This window comes from Daucus carota, chromosome 6 (genome assembly GCF_001625215.2).
Source record: "Daucus carota subsp. sativus chromosome 6, DH1 v3.0, whole genome shotgun sequence".
Lineage (NCBI taxonomy): Eukaryota > Viridiplantae > Streptophyta > Magnoliopsida > Apiales > Apiaceae > Daucus > Daucus carota.
Window position 1 is genome coordinate 38,713,023 of NC_030386.2, and position 22,611 is coordinate 38,735,633.

Sequence of the window (22,611 nt, forward strand, 5' to 3'; positions counted from 1 at the left end):
TCTTCCTTTTCACACTACTTTTACTCCACTATCTCTCTTTTATATATTAAAAATCAATGGGTCCCGCCACTTCACCCACTTTTTTTCTCTTTTCTACTACTTTATACATATTTCTTAACCTCCGTGCCCAAACCCAATGTAAAGAATTGGGTGGGACGGAGGGAGTATTATTTATCATAATTTTTATAATTTATAACGTTCTTGTGACTCGTTGTCAAATAAAGTACATTATCATTACTATTTTCCAATATTAAAGGATATTTATATAATTATCTAATTTTTTTTAAACGACAAATTATATGTACGGTTATTCTGACGTCATAATGTATTACTCTATCCAAAATTCCAAATACTGTATAACCGTTTATCGTAATTTGTAACGTAGCTGTGACTCAGTATTCGATAAAAAAATAGAAATCTTAGCCCCATTGGCCATCGTATATAACTTCACCGAACAATCTTCATTTTCAACCAAGGCGAACCATGGAGATACACAAAAACACACACATATACACACCGCCAAGACCACCTCAAAAAATGGATCCGACCCTGTGGAGCAAGCTCCCAGAAGAACTCCTAGAACACATCCTCTCTTGTCTCCCTTTGAAAACGTTTTTATACTTGCAATCAACTTGTAAGCACTTCAAGTCCCTCTCTGTCTCCCCCTCTTTCATCTCCAAACACTTCTCTTCATCTTCGTCGTCTTCGACGACGTCGTTTTTGCTACTTTCTCACCCGCAATTCACGCACCAGTATTTCCTGTACAACTCGAATCTGAACTCATGGCGAGCTCAGGTGCTCTCGCTTTCGTCGCTCTTGCCGGCGTCGGCTACGCTGATCGCGTCTTCGAAAGGGATGATTTGTTTCTGTAATTTTGGGGGGAATTGCTTTGTGGTTTGTAATTTGCTTGCGAGGGATTTGAGGGTCGTGAAGTTTCCGAAACACCCTTTTGAATTTGAGTGTTTTAGTATGGTTTTGGGCTGTGATGGGTACAAATTGTTTGTGATTAGTCAGGATTCGAGGTGTTGTGTGTATGTTTACGACTCGATTAAGCAGGATTGGGAGAATTATGGGTCGCAGTTTGATGTGAATTATCGCACGCAAGGTGTTTGTTTTAATTCCCGACTGTATTTTACCACCAGGGTGCCTTTCGGTGTCACGGGGTTCGATTTCGAGACGGGGAATTGGGGGAATTTGAGGGCAGTTTCCCCTAGAGAGCTGATTTTCGGGCGGTTGGTTGGTAATGGAGATGACAAGTTGTGTTTATTTGGTGGAATTGGGAATAATGGCATTGCGAGAAGCTTGAAGATTTGGGAATTGAGCGAAGGGGGTGCGAGTTGGGTTGAGATCGGAAGTGTTCCTGATATGATGTGTAGGAAATTGGTGTCGGTTTGTTTTCACAATTATGAGCATTTGTATGTGTTTTGGCATCAAGAGATGATTTGTGTTTGTTGTTACTCTTGGCCTGAGGTGTTGTATTACAAGGTCTCGAGGAGGACTTGGCATTGGCTACCTAAGTGTCCTTCGATGCCCGAGAAATGGAGCTGTGGATTCAAGTGGTTCTCATTTGTGCCTCAGCTTCATCCTTATGTTTAGTTCTTGTATCTTCTTATGTTATCTTGGCTTAATTGTAATGTAAATTCGAAGGGTTTTCTCCCCTTTGCTGTTGGTGTATATGTTTGTGTATGGTTATACTGAGAAATAAAGTTTTTCTTTAGATGTACGAGCCCGTCCGGAGCCGGGGAGACTAGCCCTAACTCTGACCGGAGCCCCTAAGCTAAACCAGAAAAATTGATGATTTTTATTTTTTATTTTTACTTTTCATTCTTAGAAACTAACTTCTTCTTTTTCCAGTTAAGCCCATTTGTAGCGGCTAAGTTCATGAGTTGGAGATAAAAGGACTCGAACGCTGACATTTGCAGGATAAACCACCGCCACTCAGGTGAATAACGAATATAAATTATTATCTTGCATTTCAGACCCGGATTATTATGATTTCAGACCCCCTAAGCTAAGTTGTTTTCTGTTGTTATGTTTAGTATTCTTTAGGTGGGCTACTTTTTCAAACTATGGGTGCTTGGGTATATATGGCTTATGGCTATAGGTGAACTTACAAGACTAACTGACCATGTGTTCAAGTCTGAAAGAATCAAAATGTTGGTATAGTTTAAACTTATTCACTTGGAAATAAGTCAGATCTGGATCAAGAAAGCAAATTAGTTGATGGGGAATAACAGTTAGTCAAGGTTCTGGAATAAAAATATCAATAATTTGGAATTTGACTTTATATATTATTTAAATATAGCAAGTTGAAGGAGACTTATTGGTTAACAGTTCTCCACCAACAACATTAAATCAGAATGTGAATTTGATTTTATTATCAATTCAGATGTGTAGTAGGTTGAGGTACCTCAAAGATGATTAGAAATGTCCCTCCGTCCGTTCCATTTATTTACACTTTTCTTTTTGGGGTGTCCCATCCAATTCTTTACATTTCAAAACTTACCAAAAATAGTCAATGGGTCCCACCACTTCTCCATTTTTCTTTCCTTTTCACACTAGTTTTACTCCACTATCTTCTTTTTATACATTAAAAATCAATAGGTCCCACCACTTCACCCATTTTTTTTTTATCTTTTCCACTATTTTATACATATTTCTTAACCTCCGTGCCCAACCCATTTGATAAGAAATGGGAGGGGACGGAGGGAGTAATTATACTTTAATGTTATTCATTGTCAGTGTGATTTGATCTGGAATGACATGTTATAATCAAGTTTGGAGATAACGAAGGATATTGGTTTGGTACTGATGTAAACATTTTCTCAATTATTGAGAATTTGTGGGAGTAAATATCAGTTCTTTTTATCACCCTGCTTATTCTTGGATCATACTCATAACCTGATATATGTGAGCTTAAGTTTGTCGATAATATACTACTCCCCCGACGTTCATTTTGTTCACAATTAGAAATTCATCTTTTATACACTCACTTTAAACAAGCTGACAATTATTAAAAATAATATTGTTTTTAAAAATACTGACATAATTCATACTTAATTTATCATATTTATTAAATATAGATTAAAATTTTGAGACAAGCAGAACCGGAAATGTGGACGTTAAGATGAAGGGAGTATTAATAAGACGAAGTTTTACTCAGATCATACTCTATAAGCTGATATACATGATAACTCAGACTTGTCCCTAATATATTAATGATGGTTTTGAGATGGAATCTTTCTTTAACTGAAAAGGATTGTTGTGGTACTAGTCCAGTGGATGGACCAGTAATGTACTAACGCGTGATAAGATAAATAATGCTATCTAAATTTTGAATTGGTGCAAGATGGATTAGCCCAGATAATGGAATGATTACCTGTTATATCTTCTCTATTTTAAAAGTCGGTGATTAATTATAATTAAACACTGATTGATCCATGTTCTGTAAAGTAGATGATTATTTAATCATAATTAATCACCGATTAATCCATATTCTGTAACCCATCGAGCACACTAGTTTTATCAGATTGCATTCGAGTTAAAGGTTTTACTTCTCTATTTTACTTGCCTCAAATCACTAATAATGCACTTCAGCAACTTGGATTGCATTCAAGTTAAAGGTTTTGCTTCTCCAATTTATTCGTCCCGAATCACTAACAATGCACTTCATCGATTAGAATTCACTTGAACTTTAGTTAACTAGCCATAATTACTTTACTTGCCCCAAATCACTAATAATGCACTTCAGCAACTCGGATTGCATTCGAGTTAAAGGTTTTGCTTCTTCAATTTACTTGCCTCGAATCACTAATAATGCACCTCATCGATTAGAATTCACTTGAACTTTAGTTAACTAACCATAATTACTCCAACAAAAGTTGATGAATGAAATATCAACCATGCTAGCAATTTTATCTTAAAAGATAAAATGAGTGAGTTGACTATATAAACAAATGACAATTTCAAAACTATTTTCAGCTCAATGACCAATTTGATACACGATGACAATTTTAAAACTGTTTTCAGCTCAATGACCAACTTAATACATTTAATAAGTGATCAACCCTAATTAAACCATAACAATAATTAACACACAGTAATTAAAAAATTTGATGATCTCGCGAACTAACCAAACTATCGACCCAAAATCCATTCGATAATTGAAAAATAATCAGAATGATGATCAAATGTATTTAATGTTTTAGAATATCAATCTTATTTTAAAAATTATCTTGTGTTATTATGTCGATTGTCAAAATTTTCATTTTTGTCAAAGATATAGAATTCTTTTATAATAATAAAATTTATATTTGAGGAAATATCGTATATATTATACAATGATATAACTTTTCCAAATTTTAATCAATTTTACATAATAGACTATTATTTTAGGTGGTGTAAGGGCTTTGTTTTTTTTTAATGAATTAGTAATAAATTATGATTTTAATAATTATAATTAATATTTCTAATTCTGTTCTTTAAAAAAACAAATTTTAAATTTTTAAATCCTAATTAAAAAAAATACGGTTGAATGCTCACTCTAGAATAGTCGAAACATCACGAGAGGGAGTAATAAAGAAAGGCGTGTTCGTGGCGTGTGGGTCATCTATATCCCGCGTCCATATCCGATTCGAAAGTTCTAGAACCTATCTTGCCCACCCCCAAATATATAAATACGCATCTCGGGTTGCCCTAAAATTATCTTATCATTTGTTCTTAAACAATTTTCAAACCCTTATATTCATACATAATTCTCTCTCTTTTGTTTTGATCAACGATTTTCAAGGTACGTATTTAATTCTCCTTTTCTATGTGTACTCAGTTATGTTTTTGTGAATTGTGATGATAATACAAGATGTCCAGCTGTGTAATTAGATCTTCGTATTTGATTTGTATAATTTGTAATCGGTAGCGTTTGATTAGATCTATTGTGTTTTATTTGATTGTATTGGTTTGTTGTCGTTGTGAGAGATTGAAAAATGATCTTCGTCTAATTGTATGTGGAGGTTCGAACTTTGTTAAGGACGGTATGGATATGGGATTTGTTTAATCATAAAATAATAAACGTAATTGGACTAGTAGGTGTGCGCTTTTTAATTTGTTGAAATTATAAATTTTCGGTTTGATTTTAGGGTTTGTTTATAATTTAATGGTATGATTTTAGGGTTTATGATCATTGTTGAACGAAGTTTGTGCATATACATTGAAACTAGAAAATCAGAGGATTCCAGTTGAAGGTTATTAGTTTATCCTTTTATGATGAACGATGATCAAGATTTATGTTCCTTTTCGTATCGGTGTTTAGTATGATGTCTTGTGGTGTTAGCTTTTGTGATTTGTTGAGGAGTTGTTCTGGTTTTTTTTGTTGTGAGGATTGTTTGTTTGCTGAAACGGATTAATAGGATGTCTAATCTAAGTCTCTTAATACGACTAAGTGTGATAATTAGGGATTGACGTTATAACTGTGGTATAATAGAAATCGTAGTAGGGTAATTGAGATGCAATTGGTATAGTGATTATTTGGATTATTGATTTGAATTAAGGTTATGTAGTTTGCAACTACTTAGTTTGCAATTACTTAAGGATAACCATTCATGTCCAACATATTTGGAATGATGTTGATAAGACGAGCATAATTGGATTTCACCCCACGAGTTGATGTGTTTGTGTGGATTTTCTCTTTGATCGTTATATGTTTTTTTGTATATTTTTCATGGTTATGCAAGTGTTTTAATCCTGTGAAGGTTACTTGAACTTTGTTTTTTGTGTGGTAAATTAATTTCCTTGTTGGTCTTGCCTTAACAACAGATGCAGATCTTTGTGAAAACTCTTACTGGGAAGACCATCACTCTTGAGGTAGAAAGCTCGGACACCATTGACAATGTCAAGGCTAAGATTCAAGACAAAGAAGGTATCCCTCCAGATCAGCAGAGGCTCATCTTTGCTGGTAAACAGCTTGAGGATGGTCGTACCTTAGCTGATTACAATATTCAGAAGGAATCGACCCTTCATTTGGTTCTTCGTCTACGTGGTGGCATGCAGATCTTTGTTAAGACACTTACTGGAAAGACCATCACCCTAGAAGTTGAAAGCTCTGACACTATTGATAATGTTAAAGCTAAGATCCAGGACAAGGAGGGCATCCCCCCAGACCAGCAGAGACTCATTTTTGCTGGCAAGCAGCTGGAAGACGGTCGCACCCTTGCTGACTACAACATCCAGAAGGAATCGACCCTTCATTTGGTGCTCCGTCTACGTGGTGGCATGCAAATCTTTGTCAAGACGCTTACTGGAAAGACAATTACCTTGGAGGTAGAGAGCTCTGATACAATTGACAATGTTAAGGCAAAGATCCAAGACAAAGAGGGAATTCCTCCAGATCAGCAGAGGTTGATATTTGCTGGGAAGCAGTTGGAGGACGGAAGGACATTGGCAGATTACAACATTCAAAAGGAATCCACACTTCATTTGGTATTGAGGCTGAGGGGTGGAATGCAGATCTTTGTGAAGACTTTGACAGGAAAGACCATCACGCTAGAGGTGGAGAGCTCTGACACTATTGATAATGTCAAAGCAAAGATTCAAGACAAGGAGGGCATCCCACCAGACCAGCAGAGGCTTATATTTGCTGGAAAACAACTTGAAGATGGCCGCACACTTGCAGACTACAATATTCAAAAAGAGTCTACCCTTCATCTTGTGCTCCGTCTCCGTGGTGGAATGCAAATCTTTGTGAAGACATTGACTGGCAAGACCATCACCTTGGAGGTTGAGAGCTCAGATACAATTGATAATGTGAAGGCGAAAATCCAGGACAAAGAGGGAATCCCACCAGATCAACAGCGTTTGATTTTTGCTGGAAAGCAGTTGGAGGATGGAAGAACCCTGGCTGACTACAACATCCAGAAAGAGTCCACCCTTCACCTTGTTCTTCGTCTACGTGGTGGTTTTTGAATTGTGGTGGTGTGTTCTAGGGCATTGAGCCCTGTTAAAAATTTCTGAATCTTTATTTGGTTTAAGTTCACATTTTATGTGCCTGTTTGCTGAAAGACTGTAAATTTCCTGTTCTTGAGGGATATTTATGTTTTTTATATTTTAATGTTTTATGTGGAGCGACCTTTATTCCATTAAAACAAGAAATGTATATTACTGCATGTTTAGATGTGCTTATTTCTAAACTTCTTGTTAGTAGTTTGTAATGTGTGTGTGTTTCTGTTTCTGAAAAGGAGAGATAGTAGTATATATCTGGTGGAATTCATCTAGCTTGTTGACGTAAAATTTCGTATTAGCAGGCATGACAAATTACTTAAATATTTTGATACTTTTGAGGTCAGAGTAATACCCTTTGTTTTCTTCTCTTTGTTGTGAAAAATTAGATTATCTTTGTTGCAAAAGTTTAGATTAGCCTTTAGTTATACTGCAAGTGTTGTGTATAACAATTCAGCCCTAGTCTGTAGTGCCTCATGAGTTATGAATAAGAAAACACAAGATACATTCTTGTGCCTTGAGGCCAATTATGAAAGGCTTTAATCAAGTTTGCTGAGCTTAGTTAATTTGTTTGTTTTTTCCTTCGTTGAAGTTACTTAAAATTAGTGATATCTATCTTTTTGTAGTTAAAAAAAAACAAGTTAAATCGTCTCTCAGATTCCTGTGTGGACCTGCTGTTCATATACGTTCCTTGTTTCCTTTAGTGTAATAAGATGGCAGATTAGATGGTTTATGTTGTTTATTTCATTATAAAGACACTGGACTTTGTTAAAGTTTTCTAGTGAGGGGAAGTGTTGAAGATGTCACGTTATCGAACTAAGCACTCCTCATACTACACATTTTAGGATAATTGATATCTGATGACTTCATTAATCAATAATTTATCCCCAGCTTGAAATTGAAAGCCTTCGAAACGGGAAATTGTGTAGCTTCATTAGTTAAATGAGTCCATCCCTAGATCGAACCTTTGCTTTAGGACAAAGAACACTAAAAGGAGAAATTGTTAAGCATTTTATTTCTGTTATGAATTGCTTTATAAACTAGAATGGCATTGTGGGCAATTATATGATGTACTAGTATTGAGAAACAGGGTGACTCTGCTTTCTGAGACAAGCCTCTGGACTCGGTGTTATCCTGCATATTGCTTCTGCATCAATACGACGATGACTGGTACAAGTCCCACAAGATGCCTGAGCTCATCGCCTTCCCTCTTCTAAAGATAAGTGCCCATACTACTACACTCTTGACACGTTACACTTATTTGTGAAAGTCAGGGTAAATTATTTTGTCAGTCTCCAGCTTGTTCGGTAGATTAATTATACTCTGAAACGCTTTAGTGATCAGGAGATGAGCATAAAGCATAATGTCACCTCCAGTTTAACCTGAAAACTTCTGGAAGATATAGGAGGTGTATTGAAATCATGTCGCAAATATCATATCAGTTTTATGTTCTTTTCAAGTAGAATCAGTGTCGTTGATGATCTTTATGTGTCGTGTGAGTACATTATTGATGAGATTTAGTTCCACTTTTACATAATTTTTTACTTAGGTGTGGACTGACCTCTCTTTGTGCAGTACACATACATGTGATATGTGGGGTGCATAATGCAGGAAGCAATTTTCAATTCTAACATGGGAGGTTGCAGAGCTTTGTTTATCTTATCGACTTACACAAACTGCAATAGCTTTTCTTGGTCATTTTTACTAGACCTGAGCACATTATGTGTATTCAAAAATTACCTGGGAACATGTCTGGAGACTGGAGTAGAAGACTTTTTACTTGCAGAACTTGTCGAAGCCTTATATTCCAGTTCCGCTTGGCGCTTGGATCACTTTCTGGAAATTCAATGTCTAGGCATTATTTCTGCATTATAAGGGGAAAGGGGGTAAGGGTAGGTATCTGTAGCTTTCTTTGACTTGACTAAGAAGTATGTTTTGAGTTTAGGAATCCTGAGGCCTAAGATTATATACACGAAAGCAGCGATTAGTCGTTAAATGAGTGTAAATCAATTGATGACATATTGCAGACCATGTAGAAAGTTTAGTGCATAACAGGACTGGGTTCATCGCAGAGAATAAGTAGAATTAGTACTAATTCACATTTTTACTTCTGGAGACACTTAGTAAATGTAAAACAGAGAATCCGAATGTGTAAGATAGATGGAGGGAGCATTATTAGATCTTATGTTCGTGCTTGTGTGATATCAGGAACCATGAGATATGGGATATCATGCAAAACATTAATGCATGATCTCTGTCACCAACTGCGCGGAAATTTGACATTCAGTCGGTTTGGCGAGTTTAAATTGTGATTTATGACTTAACCCGACTCAATGTGATGAGGTGAGAGTTTAAAATGTCTGTTTGGTTAAATTTTACTTATCAAAGACGAGTTATTAGAAATATAATGATATAATAAAAAGTGATTTATGGATAAATTATGACTTATAATTTATAAGTAACTTTTATTGAAAAAAATAAAAATTAAGTTGCCGAAAAAAGTACATCCAATTATTTGGAGTTGAAAATGACTTAAATCCCGAGGTTTATACACAGGCAAACAGGCTCATTATCTATGTTGCTCAAGAGCCGAGCAACATATCTACCTGCATATGATCCCAAACTATGTTGCGTAATGCCCTGATTGATGATGTGGCAATCAATCGAGAGAGCTATCCAGGAAATGTACCTGGTCAGATTCAAGGAAAAGCAAAAAAAACTGATACCAGTTACATATCAGTAAGAGATTCTTTTTCAAATCATTCAGAAACAAAATAGAACAGACATCATAGCTTACAGTACTTCCCTGGCTATAAATACATGCTATCCAAACATCCCATGACTCCAATAGACTCGTACCTCTCTCTCCCTCTCTCGCTACAGCTAACACACAGACACTGACACTTACTATATTTGTTACCGGAGTCTTAGATATAGAATGCAACAGATGTTGTCCAGGAAAGCTAGTTTTAATTCCCATGGGGAGGACTCTTCTTACTTCCTAGGATGGAAGGAGTACGAGAAGAACCCGTATCATGAACATCATAATCCCTCAGGAATCATTCAGATGGGCCTTGCAGAGAATCAGGTACTTGTGTGATTGTGCAATCCTGTTATTAACAGTGAAACTATACCATGCATGCATGCAGATACATCATACATCAAGTATTCGTTTTAATTCTTGACTAGGCTTTTATAATTATGTAACATTGAATCACTTTACCTCATGCATGCTAATCTGACAATGCAGCTGTCATTCGACCTGCTGGAATCATGGCTGGCGAAAAATGCCAATGTTGCTCATTTTAAAGAAGACAGAGGGGGATCTTCGTCGTCTTTATCATCCTCCCTATTCAGAGAATTGGCCCTCTTTCAAGACTATCGTGGCTTGCCAGCATTTAAGAAAGTGCGTACATATATAGCTCTTGTGATATCTGTCACTGACATCAACTATATACAGAGATATTCTAACCTTGCATGTTGATCATGTATGTCAAAGAATTTTGCAACTAATTACTAGTATTTCTATTGATATGAATAAACCAGGAGCTGGCCGCGTTAATGGGAGAAATTAGAGGAAACAAAGTAAGATATGATCCGAACAAGCTTGTTCTTACTGCTGGTGCCACTGCTGCAAATGAGACTCTCATGTTTTGCCTAGCTGAACCCGGAGAAGCTTTCCTCATTCCTACACCATACTATCCAGGGTAACTGAATTATACATGTCAATATTGTTAGCCATCTTCCGTTACTAGCTCTCCTAAAACCATGAAATGTTAGGAGGCGTAGTTACTAATTCATCACTAGAAATCAATAATGCATAACTTGTTATGAACTAATTTTTTCCATTTGATACTACTTCATGTTTCAGGTTTGATAGAGATGTCAAATGGAGAACAGAGGTTCAGCTTGTCCCTGTACATTGTTCGAGTTCAAATCAGTTCAGACTCACAAGTCTTGCACTAGAAGAAGCTCATAAAAGAGCTCTAAAACAAAAACTAAAGGTAAAAGGAGTGCTGATAACTAATCCGACGAACCCATTAGGCACAACCATGAGCAAGGATGAGCTGAACCATCTCCTTGACTTCGCCATTTCCAAGAAAATCCATATAGTCAGCGACGAGATATACTCTGGAACTGTTTTTGATTCTCCAGGCTTCATAGGTATTACACAAGCTCTACTGAATCACAAAAAGGTTCGTGTAGGTAATGATATTTGGAACCGAATCCATATCGTTTATAGTCTGTCAAAGGATTTAGGCCTTCCCGGATTTCGGGTTGGCATGATTTATTCTGAGAATGAAGCAATTATCTCTGCAGCCACAAAGATGTCCAGTTTCGGACTTGTTTCTTCACAAACACAGTTTCTACTTTCCAACATTCTTGGTGAAAAGAATTTTCGGAAACTGTATATGAAAGAAAATCAGAAGAGGCTGAAAGAAAGGCACGACATGATGGTTTCAGGACTTAAAAGTGCTGGCATTTCGTGTTTGAAAAGCAATGCAGGGCTGTTTTGTTGGGTAGATATGAGACACTTGCTCTGTTCAAACACGTTTGAAGCCGAAAAGGAACTCTGGGAAAAGATTATATCTGAAGCAAAACTGAATCTCTCTCCCGGTTCATCTTGTCATTGTAGTGAACCAGGGTGGTTTAGAGTGTGTTTTGCTAACATGTCTACTGAAACACTCAGCGTGGCTATGCAGCGGATCAAGGCATTTGCTGATGCTACTTGTAAAGCGGATCAAATTTCATATCAGCAAGCATTGTACAGCTCCCAGAAGAGTTCACTTAATAAATGGTAACTTCATCAATTAGGCGATATCATCATGATCATGAGTCTAAGTACTGTTAGAACTCAATAATAACCTCAATTTGTAACTTCTGGTTCTATATGTAAGCTCTGTATATACAGACCCTGCTCAATTCCTCGTGCTGGCTATATTAGATTTGCATAACAATTATATGGACTCAAGGAATTGAGCATTCATTCACTCCACAACCAAATAAAGTACTGACAGATTAAGAAATATAAAATAAAATAGTTAGAAATTTTTCGACAGTTTGCTAGCTAAATTGTTCAATGCTTTTAGATTCCAAGACAAGTCTAACAGAGAGCAGTAAAACATGAAGGCCAATATGAATCTGAATCTTCTACTTTTAACTCCAATTCAGCTCTTTATATCCAAATTCTTCCAAACTTAAATCTTCCTTAGTTCCTGGCAATAAAACATTAAAAATTTAATTAATAAACAATACTTGAATAATTGTATCAAATTCGTGCAGTTAAATTTTTAGTGACCTTTTCTCCGAGAAAAAATTCTCCCTAATAGCGGCTTCTTTTTCTTTGTCCTGAGTGAAGGGTGTCTCTCCAGTACATTTGCAATGGCGCCATGGTTTTTCTGAAACTCGGGCTCTTTCTGAAGATTCATGATTAGCTCTGGCTTCGCTTCAAATTTAGTTACATCCTCGACATGCTTGACATCTTTTTCAACCCAATCTTCTTCAGCTGGTCCAGTAATTGATTGGTACTTAAAACATTGTTCTTTTTGCTTCAGCTGTTGAAGCTCGCGCTTTGTCTGCTCAAGCTCATTTTGTAAAATGGAGAGGCAAGTTGCCATTACCATACCTTCATCAATAGCTCTTTGAAGATTTTGTTTAGTCTCCTTTAACTCTAACTCTAGTGTCACTTTACAAGTTACATGCTCCCCTTCACTTCTTGCTTTACTAATCTGCAGAAATAATACCATTTTATGTGTAAAGGTCAGCCTAACTAATAACCTTCAATATTCAACATCCATATCAAAATTAAATTCCGAACACCTAAATACTACTATCATTATTCAGATACATATCATACACAATACACACCAACCACATATATACATCATCTATATAAATACATATTCAAGCACAAGATTGCGCTATATGAAAAACTTATATGGTGTGAACGCTTAGAACACCATTGTTCTTTGTTAATACAACATTCAAAAACTATAAAAAAATCAAAACAGCGTTATGCATTTTTTGAAAAACACATAACCACCGTTCTCACGTACAAACTGTTATCTCGTACAAATTATTATCGCGTATAAGTCGTTGCCTCGTACAAACTGTTAGTCCAAAAAATCTGAGGCCGAAATATTATACTGTAATTTCTCTTAATAATTTTCTATATTCAAAGTTGAAGCTACCAATGTTTAAAGTATTCAAAATTAAAAAAAAAAAAATAAAAAAATCACTTGAAAGAGACAAGCTTTTGTATACTCATACATGCACAAAACTAGCACTACATGTGATATATTTAACAGCATACAAAAACCCAACAAACCCTACGTGCGTACCTGTTGAACCTTATTGACATGATCAGAGTCTCCAGCATGAACTCTCTCCTCAAACAAAGCCACAGCCTCCTTCACCAATCCTAACTTGCCACTTGTCGTATCGATTCCTCCGTTCCGCTTCTCCTGATCATCTTGTTGTGCTCCTTCGTCTCCTCGCTCCATATCTAACTTATAATAAACCTCAATATTTATGTAATAATATAAATACTCTTGTCGTTTGAGGATAGGGATCCCTACGACTTCCTGTCGTATATATAAATAAATAAGATTTTAGGCTTATAATTCTATTTGGACTAGTAATAAACATAAAAAGTAGGAAATTATAATTATGAAATAACATGAATCATATTGTCTTTATAAAACCTATTTCTAAATGATTTTGAACTTGAAAATAAGAGTCATATTCTATTTATAAAACATGATCATATTCATAATTGTTTATTTGTAGGAGAATATAATACACAACATTTAATTGATTTTTTTGCATATTTCGTAATTACAAATTAATTGTGTCATAAGGCTCCAAAAATATATGTGAAGATTAATGTTTGTCTGTAGGATAAAAATGTAATTTTTATTAATTTAGTTTTATGATTTAATTTGCTCATGAGACCCGAGATATCAAATATATCAGATATAGAATGGAAATAATTTTATCATTAAACTTGCGTTTGAGTTATTAAATGTAGACAGAATATAGAGAAGTATAAGATAGATGGTTCGCATTTTGCAATAAATTCGATTGGGCCACGGATTACTACTGGTGTCTGTTGGACCTTTGCTGAGAGTGAGTAGTATATACTTGGCCCATAAAGATATGGGAAATCCTCTGGTGATTTTAGGCCCATTTTATACCTTGTAAATTTATAGAACTCAAGCCCACCTCTTAAAACTTAAAAGGGGTAGAAACAGTATAAGACCCTTTTAAATAAGGGTCTTTTATTTAAAAGTTAATAAAAGATATTTTCGATTCAATCATCGACATTTGAGAAGTGGAGTCGAGGGATTTAACACCCCGATTCTTATTTTTTATCTATAAATAAAATACCTTTTTTTTAACTTTTATAAAATTTTAATTCACGCTATTAAAATTTAATTTTAATTATATTAATCATTAATTATTATATATATTAATAATTCGTTTCTAGTGAATTCCTGGACCCACCCGTATATATTTCCGAATTCCGTCCGGTCAGTATCTAAACTATAATGACATTAACAAATAGAAAATTGAAAGATAACGATTAGTTTTGAAGTTCAAAAGTTAAAAGACGAAACAATGAAAAATGGGTCATAGATGTAATTCTCAACAATACGAGGCGCTTTCTGTCCAAATCTATAATAAGAAACTTAAAAATTAAATGTACAGTTAATAAAATGATTTAAATGTGAGATGCATGGTATTTCAATTGTGGCAGCTGAAAATCCAATAAATTACTACTCATATAGTAAATTAAAAATTTTAAATATTTAGTTTTATATTTTTATTCAACTAACATATTTTTTTAATAACTGTTAATTTATTTTTTAAGAACAATTTTATCTAGAAACGCTTATTACACTAAATTAGACTTAATAAAAGCGAATAAATACTTTCCCAATTGCATGTCGACACATACAAACAAGTCTTTAAGTAGGTAAGTAGGTCCCACCAACAACCATTAACGTCTGCAACGTGTGCCCTGGACCCACCAATATTCGATATAAAAGGAAGGTCCGAGTTGCTAAAATATCGGAACATATGCGTGTTGCATGTACATACACAATTACACACAGCTTGTATCTAACTATCGATAAGTTTCGAATTATTAATGAAAAAAAAGCCGTTAAACTTTACTTCTTCAATTAGTTAAAGAACAGTAACCGACGGAGAACAGCTATTAACTGTTGCAAATTACCAGGTGAGTTCTTCAAATTCTACATGTTTTTTGTTACCATGATTATGTTTGTGTGTGAAAGATTGAAATTACTCTATTCATAGTATTAATTTTTTCAAGATTCGAACTCTCGATATCTGTCGCCCAAAGGAAACAAGGGAAATTACGTCAATGAGAATTTTCATTGAGTCTGAACATTGTTGGTAGTATTAATGTCAAGTTTGTAAGGATTGGGCACAGAGATACAAATTTGTAAGATGTATATTGTGCTATTGAGGATTTGATAAAAAGAAAATGTATGCTTTAGAGCTGTAGAATGCCCGTGGTTACTTAACATGGTATCGAGCGAGAGAATTGTTAGAATATAATGATCCCGATTAAAATAAGCTACATGTTATTTACCAAATGATCATGGACAATATTTTTGGCTTACAAGTTGATTTTAGATATGTTTTGATGATCATTCCCATCTTTTTTAATCCTCAATTAGCTCACTGAATATTGTTTTGCAGCTTCTGGGCCTGTTGTATACTTTGTTTTCGAAATATGTATTGTTCTGGGCATTACTGATTTCACTTGTTCTGTTTTAGGGTATTGCAACATCTTGAATTAGTGGTAGGAGATGAACGTATCTGGTTTACTGACTTCTGCTGGAATTAATATAGCCATTTGCACGGTGCTATTTTTACTGTATTCAGTTTTGAGAAAACAACCGGGCAATGTAAGAGTGTACTTTGGGCAAAGGCTTGCTCAGAGGAAATCGAAAGGTGATGGTCCTTCCTTAATAGAAAGACTTGTTCCGTCAGCTAGCTGGATAATTAAGGCTTGGCAAACAACTGAAGAAGAGTTGTTTGCAGTTGGAGGCTTAGATGCAGCTGTTTTCTCCCGGGTTGTTATTTTCAGGTGACTATATACGTTACATTTTCAATTTTCCTGTAAATGTCTATTCGTTATATGAGGCCGATAGCTAGCAGCACCTAGAGATTTTCTACTGATTTCTTTACAAGCTACCATTCTGTCACTTCTGGTTTGTGAAATAAGCTGTGATGATTTTGACAATCCTTTTTTTTTGTTTTTTCATCTAAGAAACAAGATATGCTTTGTTACGATTGAACTCATTACAGACACTTATCATTTCTATGCAGTATCAGGATCCTCTCTATTGCTGCAATTATATGCATATTTCTTGTGCTTCCCATAAACTACTTCGGACATTCCATGCACCATACGGAGATTGGTTTAGAGTCATTGAAAGTCTTTACCATAGGGAATGTCGGTCACCGATCAAGATGGTATAAATTTCTGCTAAATTTCATGTCAATTTAGGGAAGTAGATCCTTTTTGGTAATCTAAAAGTAAATAAATAATAAAGGTGTTGTTCTTTTCACTTTAATTTGTGATGCTGGCCAGGCTTTTTGACTTTGTTCATTCTTTATCAGGCTATGGGTTCATTGTCTAGCATTGTACATTATATCCCTCTGCGCCTGTGCTCTTCTCTACATGGTATAAGGATAGCAACAACTACTCCTGTCATTAAATGTAAACTTTTACTATTTGGGCATTCTGTTTCGAGTCTTAAATAAGTATTTAAACTTGGCAAACAACTTCTTGAGGATATTTGTTAAGCGTTCATACAAATTTGTGGACTGAGAGTTTAGTATCAGTGAATCTATATATTAGTAATCACTGTTTCTGTTATGTATTTCCAATATTTCTTGATGGAAGTGTTGTCTTGGTGTAGGAAAATAAGCACCTTACAAACATGAGGCTAGCATATATTTCTGGATCTCCGCAGAATTTAGGTCGATTTACGGTCCTTGTTCGTGCCATTCCTTGGTCGGGGAAATCTTACAGTGATTCTGTGACCAAATTGTTCACAGATTACTATGCATCGAGTTATTTGTCACATCAAATTTTGTATGTCCCTGGCAGAAAACTTGTGGTAAGCACCTTAATATAATTAACTCTGCCTATATGTTTAAGCTAACGTCTTGTGTTTTGTAAGTATGTATCCTTAGGTAACTTTTTTCTTAGTAACCTCTCACGTAACAGATATACATAAACTAGTTATGATTATACAGTGGCAAGATGACCTAGAGCTGTTAGAAGCAAGCATATTTGCCTATTTAATTAAAAACAGATGTTCAATATCTGCTCTAGGTGGATTTCAAATGTGTTCTTATATCCTGTAGAAGGAAAAACGAACTGGGATATGCAGGCTCATCTGTATATTTGGTCCATAGACACACTATAAAGTTATTATTCTCAGTTCAATATAATAGTGGATATGTTATATTCTATAATAGGATCCTTTGTCCTTGGTTGAACATCTCATATTTGTAAAAATGATCATGAACACGTGCGTCTATTAATTCGTTTAATCTTGTAGTACTCAGTAAATCCAATTTTACATACAAACCGAGACTTTTATCATTTTGGTGCGGCTTTAGCTAATTAGGTCGAACTACTTGACCACTTTTGCAATTTAATTTTGAACATTATTTGTTTGTTTATTCTAGCTATCGTTTTTCATACAGAAAGAGAGGTTATAAAAAAATATATTTCTCACAGTACAACTTCAAAAGTTAGAAATATTCAGATACAAATCTGGATATGAGGATATCTAAGGCATCTGTTCATACTGAATTGTGCTCTTTGGATACAAATATTCCATATCCAACTATTGGTCATTATTTGAGATGGATACGATATACAGTTGTGTCCCAGTGTCAGCAATTGATGCAATTATCATGTATATTTACGGATATGCACAAGTAACAATTGTTGTTACTGCAGTTAGTTTTCAAGTCGATATGATGGCTTAGGGTCCTGATTGTTGAAAAATAATTACAAATTTGTTTTGTTTGGAATTTTAATCATTCCCCTTTGTTCTTTTACTTTTAAGTTTCAAATTTGCTGCTAGTGACCAGTTTCCCTTGTTTACCCTGACTATTCTAAGAATGATGCTGAGAAGATGTACCATACACTCAACGTCCCTCGGATGAGTAAACATTGTGGATCAAGTATGGTAAGATGTGGTCTTTGTGGAGTAAATGAGAAATCTATCAGGAACCCTTCTGAGAAATCAACATTTGCGGAAGACATACATGATTTTGCCGACGATTTTAAAAAAAAGGTGACATATATCTTTTCGACCTTTTTTTAATCCATCATAACAACAGGAACTGCTATCATTACTTGGGCTTTTAAATGTATAGTCTTTCTGTGCCTTCTGCTAATCTTTTGACCTAAGTATTCGGAAATGACACACACACATACACACATATTAGATAATCTTTGTAGATGGCTGTGTGACTGTTCATGCTCCTTTAAACTGGCATGTACTGTAGGTTATTTACAGCAATTTCCTATTGGTTTTTATATCTGGCTGTAATCAGAAAAAATAAAAAAGAAATATGGGAGGGCAGCTATCCTCCTTCTATAAGTCATGCTATCTATTAGGAGGATTTGTAAGCATATAAATTTTTGTGAATTTTTTGTATAAATATTTTCAAAACATACTCTTTGATTCCAGGTTTTACAATAAATTGAAATTCAAAAACAAAAACATAAAATATTTGCTTGGAATAAAGTCTAGATTACAAACTCTTATATATAAGGTGTCTTTATATATGATGATGTGTCTTAGCCCTTCTTATTTATATTATATTTGTCATTTACAATGGTATATGATATGCAAAGAAGGCCACAAATGCAACAATGCAGGGTAATAACGCAATCTGTTTGTATATATGGGCCATTGGGCCACAACAAATATTCGGTTCTTACTTTGTATACTAGTAAAAGTTAACTGAATTTTGGGGCAGCTAGAAACTTGCAAGATTAAATTCCTAAATTAATTGTTTTTATACTTGTCGGCAGAACTTTCAAACATAAACTGTGTGTAATTGGAGGTAAAGAGGCCAGGCTTTTAATCTTAGTATGACATCTTTCATCTGAATTTACCATGCAGGAATGTCCAGCTGCTTTGGTTTTTTTTAGAACTCGTTATGCTGCTTTGGTTGCTGCTCAGACACTAGAACATGTGAATCCCATGCTATGGGTCACCGAGATGGCTCCTGAACCAGAAGATGTCTTGTGGGCAAATATTTGTGTGCCATACAGACTGCTTTGGGTCCGTAAGCTAGGAATTTTTATAGCTTCTATTGCCTTCTTGATCTTCTTTCTCCTGCCTGTGTCGTTTGTACAAGGTCTCGTCCATTTGGAGAAACTCGAGAAAAAGTATTCTTATTTGAAGAAGTTGAGCGGAAAGAGGTACACAATAGTGCAAACAACGTAAAACATTGGCAGACTGATTAAATTTGGCCTTTCTTTTTATTTTACTGATATCTATATAAAGTTTATCTAGACAATTCTTGTGTTCATCCATCTATTCCAACAAGTCAAGTCGATTAATCTGGACCACATTTTGTGTTGGTCATATTTATTTTTACTTTTATACATAAATACATGCACAATTGTATGTATCTTACAGATATTTCGCCAAGTAAATAAAACTATTATATTATTGTTATTGGTTGACAGTATTAGTGATCTGAGATGAGATTAATGCTGTTAGCTGCAGTGGTAAATTTCGTTCTACTTAGCTCCACACTTGTATGGTTTTAAGCAATGCTTTGCGTAAATTGCCACATTCAATTTATTCAAACTTCTCCATATATATTGTTTACAGATCTATAGAACTCTAATTGATTAGCAGACATTTAACACCATGTTGCTTGCTCCTTACATTTCCAATTATGCTTGCAGAAATTTCATCTTTGATATGGTCACGGGATACCTACCTAGTGCAATGTTGACGCTATTCCTCTTCTGTGTTCCGCCAATAATGATAATTTCCTCGGCGGTTGAGGGTCCAGTTGCACGTAGTCTCAGAAAAAGGAGTGCTTGCCTCAAAGTTCTATACTTTATAATATGGAACGTCTTTTTTGCTAATATTTTATCAGGTTCTGTCTTTGAGAGGTTTGATAAAATTTCGAGTCTCAAAGACATTCCTGCGCAACTTGCCAATGGAGTACCATCAATGGTGATGACTTTTTTGTTAATTAAAGTTAAACTCTAATTCTCAGTTTTCTATAATTTTGTCATTGCGCTTACGAGTACTTTTAATCTTTAGTACTGGGAAAACTTGTTGCAGTGTGAATTGACATGGTGAATATATAGATATTTATCTTTCTACTAAAAGAATGTGGCTTGCCTTTTGTTGTATGACTGACAAGAATGTGGTTTTGAAGTTTTGGGGCATTACGTGACAACAATTCTTTTCCACATAATACAATGTGGTTTTTGGGGTGTATGGTTAGCTAGAACAGTGCATCTTGCCACACATGCTTGTGTTTCGCTGGTTTTCTTGTCCATTTCTTCTTTCCAACCTTCACCTTTAGGCTAGTTTGAGAGTGAAGGCATTATATATTGGCTGTGATCAGAATGCTCTTAACAAAATTCAAGATTCTCTAAATTTATTGTTGATTAAGAACTTGATATGGTTATTTTTTATTTGGATTAAAGTATTTGCATGCATTTTTTTTTTTTTTGATATTCTGCACATGCTGACTATGGATTCCATTTTTGCAGGCTGTCTTCTTTATGACTTATATATTGACCTCTGGTTGGACAAGTTTGGCACTTGAACTAATGCAGCCATTTGCCCTTTTGTTGCACTGGTTGGATAAAGGCTTATTTAAAGGCAAGAATGTTTTAAGTTGTGAGTCGCAGACTTTTCCATACCACACAGAACTTCCTCGGGCTCTCCTATTTGGACTTCTTGGCTTTACTTCTGCAGTCACGGCACCTCTAATGTTGCCGTTCTTGCTGATTTATTTTTTTATGGCTTATCTCATATATCGTAATCAGGTGAGCATTCCTCAGCACATTCTATCAAGATTCTTAGATCATGCTAAAATTATTTTCTTTAAGGTTACTGAATCATAGCGGTGGTTATTGTCACTTTGCAATTTTGTTCCAATATGTTGCTCAAACCCATTTCTCTTTAATCTGATGGATCTGAGGTAGTAGTAGGCTTATTGCACACATAGTCACTAATTGGAATGGCCATCCATCGAAAGGAAATAACTTTTATATTTAAATTTATATACTTTTTTCGCAACTGTATTAGAATATACAGTTTCAGTCTTTCTCGCTGCCTTCTATGTTTGATTCTTATTTTGGACTCAAATCCAGATTATCATCATCCGGTTTGGATTTCACTAGGTTAATGTTATAGCTATCAGCTTCCCTTATATATTTTGAAAACAGGACATTTAAGTACTTTATTGTTGGATATTAAATCACTAAATAAAGGAAGAGGGCTACCGCATTATAGCTGAATTTTGAGAAGTCGACGTGTCTCTCTCATTACACTCTATGTCTACTGTTTCCACATTGTTCATTTCCAGACTATTTTGTCTGAGTTAATGCTAAAACGGTTACACATTTCTTTTCAGTTTATCAATGTCTATGTTACAAAATATGACACTGGAGGACTTTATTGGCCTATTGCACATAGTGCGACAATTTTCTCGTTGATGTTAATGCAAGTAATACTTTTGGGAGTCTTTGGACTAAAAAAATCAGCAGTTGCCTCAGGTTTCACCATCCCACTGATAGTTTGCACTTTCCTATTCCACTTATACTGTCGGCAAAGGTTTCTACCCGTGTTTAAAAGAAAATTCGCCCAGGTATTAGCTAAAATCCATTCCTCTATTCAGATTTACTCGTCCCCCCTCTAAAAATATTGATCTACAGGTTATTATGGAAATGGATAAACAAGATGAGCTCTCTGGAAAATTAGAAGAATATCATGACCAGTTGCAGTCGGGTGCATACTGTCAGTTCAAAACTACTTCAAAGACCTCTTCTACATCTGGAAACATGGAAGACTGTGAAAATGGAAAATTGGACTCTCCTTTAGTTGCACAGGTGAAACAGTCCGATAGTGGTGATCATGATAGGCTGCAAGACCCCGACGGTTCAAAGCCAGGTCTGTTTAATGCACCCTTAATTTTTACATCTGAGTTGCCTCAACTATAATACTGATCAACTATGCCATTTATTCTGCAGTAAAGCAATCCAGTCTTTCACCAAATAGATTTCGTTATGAAAGGACCAGTGCAGAAATTGAAGAACCGAAAGCTGATGCTCAGTAGGTTATTATTATATAATGTGCATAATTCATTTCAATCGAATGTATACATCAAATCAGTTATACATTAGGCTAGCAGGTTGCTGTTTGTAGAGACGCTTTAACTTTAAAATAGGCTTGAACTGTGTAAATGTTGCAGTTGCAACTCTTTTTTGCATTTGATCCCCGGCTTTCAAAATAAAATACTTAGAACTCCAGAGTTCCTTTTCACCGGAACCGGTGCAAATAACATATTCTATAT

The 22,611-nt window shown here is 35.1% G+C and overlaps 5 protein-coding genes across 7 annotated transcripts; 4 read left to right on the top strand and 1 right to left on the bottom strand.

Annotated features, from left to right (window-relative positions):
- Window positions 1-439: 439 nt before the first annotated feature.
- LOC108224709 (F-box/kelch-repeat protein At5g43190) lies at window positions 440-1,723 on the top strand. The gene has a single exon (XM_017399405.2). It carries the CDS (start codon window positions 484-486, stop codon window positions 1,594-1,596), a length of 1,113 nt encoding a protein of 370 aa, XP_017254894.1. The 5' UTR covers window positions 440-483; the 3' UTR covers window positions 1,597-1,723.
- A 2,928-nt stretch (window positions 1,724-4,651) lies between these two features.
- Window positions 4,652-7,181, top strand: LOC108227972 (polyubiquitin). Its single transcript, XM_017403396.2, has 2 exons — window positions 4,652-4,789; window positions 5,812-7,181. The coding sequence occupies exon 2, from the start codon at window positions 5,812-5,814 to the stop codon at window positions 6,955-6,957; it is 1,146 nt and encodes a 381-aa protein (XP_017258885.1). The 5' UTR covers window positions 4,652-4,789; the 3' UTR covers window positions 6,958-7,181.
- A 2,285-nt stretch (window positions 7,182-9,466) lies between these two features.
- On the top strand, window positions 9,467-12,008 carry LOC108226715 (1-aminocyclopropane-1-carboxylate synthase 3). Its single transcript, XM_017401711.2, has 4 exons — window positions 9,467-10,078; window positions 10,241-10,396; window positions 10,537-10,697; window positions 10,862-12,008. The coding sequence occupies exons 1-4, from the start codon at window positions 9,929-9,931 to the stop codon at window positions 11,790-11,792; spliced, it is 1,398 nt and encodes a 465-aa protein (XP_017257200.1). The 5' UTR covers window positions 9,467-9,928; the 3' UTR covers window positions 11,793-12,008.
- A 270-nt stretch (window positions 12,009-12,278) lies between these two features.
- Window positions 12,279-13,538, bottom strand: LOC108226341 (WEB family protein At1g75720). Its single transcript, XM_017401284.2, has 2 exons — window positions 13,332-13,538; window positions 12,279-12,719 (listed from the first exon to the last, which is right to left on the bottom strand). The coding sequence occupies exons 1-2, from the start codon at window positions 13,491-13,493 to the stop codon at window positions 12,282-12,284; spliced, it is 600 nt and encodes a 199-aa protein (XP_017256773.2). The 5' UTR covers window positions 13,494-13,538; the 3' UTR covers window positions 12,279-12,281.
- Window positions 13,539-15,059: 1,521 nt separating this feature from the next.
- On the top strand, window positions 15,060-22,582 carry LOC108227811 (CSC1-like protein At1g10090). Of its 3 annotated transcripts, none has more exons than XM_064079557.1 (12): window positions 15,060-15,232; window positions 15,799-16,111; window positions 16,354-16,500; window positions 16,648-16,711; window positions 16,950-17,150; window positions 18,168-18,344; window positions 19,182-19,483; window positions 19,979-20,255; window positions 20,804-21,082; window positions 21,673-21,906; window positions 21,974-22,208; window positions 22,294-22,582. In XM_064079557.1, the coding sequence occupies exons 2-12, from the start codon at window positions 15,831-15,833 to the stop codon at window positions 22,314-22,316; spliced, it is 2,220 nt and encodes a 739-aa protein (XP_063935627.1). In that variant the 5' UTR covers window positions 15,060-15,232; window positions 15,799-15,830; the 3' UTR covers window positions 22,317-22,582. The 3 variants fall into 3 exon arrangements, with proteins under 3 accessions (XP_063935627.1, XP_063935626.1, XP_017258651.1); XM_064079556.1 differs by having other exon boundaries at window positions 15,061-15,232; window positions 15,721-16,111; window positions 22,289-22,582; XM_017403162.2 differs by having other exon boundaries at window positions 15,061-15,232; window positions 22,289-22,582.
- Window positions 22,583-22,611: the final 29 nt, after the last annotated feature.